Source organism: Haliaeetus leucocephalus, unplaced genomic scaffold, assembly GCF_000737465.1.
Source record: "Haliaeetus leucocephalus isolate CR32 unplaced genomic scaffold, Haliaeetus_leucocephalus-4.0 Scaffold572, whole genome shotgun sequence".
NCBI classification, from domain to species: Eukaryota; Metazoa; Chordata; class Aves; order Accipitriformes; family Accipitridae; genus Haliaeetus; species Haliaeetus leucocephalus.
The window spans coordinates 1-2,030 of record NW_010973008.1 but is presented as its reverse complement, the minus strand read 5'-3'; the positions used below and the strand labels follow the sequence as shown (position 1 = coordinate 2,030).

General features: G+C 69.8%; 1 protein-coding gene across 1 annotated transcript; it reads left to right on the top strand.

Annotated features, from left to right (window-relative positions):
• Window positions 1-173: 173 nt before the first annotated feature.
• Window positions 174-1,916, top strand: LOC104838121 (carcinoembryonic antigen-related cell adhesion molecule 21-like; the record flags this gene model as incomplete). Its single annotated transcript, XM_010577668.1, has 3 exons — window positions 174-228; window positions 512-877; window positions 1,641-1,916. Coding segments are annotated over exons 1-3 (697 nt in total), but the record flags the coding sequence as incomplete, so codon positions are not given.
• Window positions 1,917-2,030: the final 114 nt, after the last annotated feature.

Sequence of the window (2,030 nt, the reverse complement as noted above, 5' to 3'; positions counted from 1 at the left end):
CACCCCGGGCTCTCTGCCACGGTGACGCTGGCGTGTCCTGGCACACGTGCCATTGCCACCGTGGGGCTGGTGCGGGGAAGCCCGTCCCCCCGGGGAGGGCTGGGCCGTCCCTTCCCTTTTTTTCGCCAGGCACAGCTGCGGGCAGAGGTCCCCGGGCGTCCGGGTGAGCGGCCATGGGCCACCGAACACCGGCCCCCCAGCGGACCCCCTGGAGCGTTGTCCTGGCAGGTGGGGAGTGGTGGGGTGCGACGGGGTCCCTCTGCCTTTGGGGCCCTCCTGGGCTCCCTCGGGGGTCCCCTTTTGTCTCCCGGGGACTCCCCTGGGGTCTGTCTTGGTTACTTTCTGCCCCAGGGTCTCCTCGGGGGTCCCTCGGGGGTTCCCTCCAGCCTGGAGCCCACCTAGGGGTCCGTTTTGGCGGTCCCCTCCAGTCTCGGGGGTCCGTCCCTATCCTGCCGTGAAAACCCACCGGGGACGCATCCCCTGAGGTTGACGCCGCCTCCTCGCCCCTCAGCCGCCCTCCTGCTCTCCTGCCCGCCGCCGGCACGGGGCCAAGCCCCCAGCTTCACCATCCGCCAGGACCCCCAGGCCGCCTGGCTCGGGGGGGACGTCACCTTTGCGCTGGAGCTGTTGCCCAGCGGAATCGTGTCCTGCGCCTGGTACCGGGCACCCACCGCCAGCCTGCAGTTCGAGATCTTCACCTACTTCAAGGAGCCGGACCTGGGGCAGCAGAACGGGCCGGCGTACACCGAACGGGAGACGGGTGCCGCCAACTGCTCCATGCGCATCAGCCCCCTGCGCCTGAACGACACCGGCGCCTACACCGTGGCCGTGCGGCACCCCACCATCACCACCGCCAGCATCAACCTGACCGTCTACGGTGAGTCCCTGCCGCCCGTAGCACTCCTGGGTCCTCTCCAGGGTGACCTGCCGTCTGTCCGTCCATCCATCTTTCCTCTTGGCTGCCGCCGCGCCCCAGCGAGCACCGAACCCCCCTCCCCGAGCGAAGGGCACGGCGAGGGTGGGGACCGTGACGTGCCTGGTGGCCTTTGGCCATGCTATGCCCCTGCCTGCTGCGCCGTTTCGGGGTGCTGGAGGCTTCCCCGTCCCCATCCTCTCCCCGCTGCCGGTGGCACCCGGTGAATCATTAACCACCGGCCGTGCTTCCGCCTTCCTGCGCCGCCCCGGGCACTGGGGGTATGGAGGCCACCTCGACTGGGGGGGGCTGCGTGTGTCCCCCTGGGGCGTCGTGCGCGGGGAAACTCCTGGGGTGGTAGGCGGGGACGTGGGGACAAAACCCGGCGGGGGTTTTGGGTCAGGGACGAGCCCCGGGGTTTCCGTATGGGGGCGTGGGGACAAGACCGTGTCCCCCCGTGGGTTTTGGGACAGGGACACGGGGACAGAATGCCCCCGCCATGGGGTTTCAGGATGGGGGTTTGGGGACAACCCCACCCTCCAGGGGTTTCAGGACGGGGAGACAGGGAGGAGAGGGGGGAGCATCCAGACGCAGGGGGCACTCGGGACCCTCATCGCTGTTCCCGTCCCCGCGCGGGGCAGCACCAGCCCGATCCCGACCTGTCCGTCCCTGTTTCCTCCCCCCTGGTGTCCTCAGGCCCCGGTGACACCTTCTGTCCCCCGCGCAGTCCCGCTGACACAGCCGGCAGTGACGCCGGACAACGTGACGGTGACAGAGAACGACACCGTCACCCTGACCTGCCGCAGCCCCTTTGGTACCGAAACGGTGGCCTGGCTGCGTGACGGGGCGGTGGTGTCGGCCGGTGGCCGCCTGTCCCTGTCCCCGGACAACCGCACGCTGACGGTGCGGCCGGTGCAGCGGGGTGACGCCGGCGCCTACGCGTGCCAGGTCAGCAACGCCATCAGCACCAACCGCAGTGATAATGCCACCGTCACCGTTGCCTGTGAGTCCCCACGGCATCCCTGTCGCCTGTGCTGACCCCGTGTCCCCAGCACCGACCCCATGTTTGTCCCCACGTCCTCAGTGCCAACCCTGTGTCCATCCCCGTGTCCCTTGC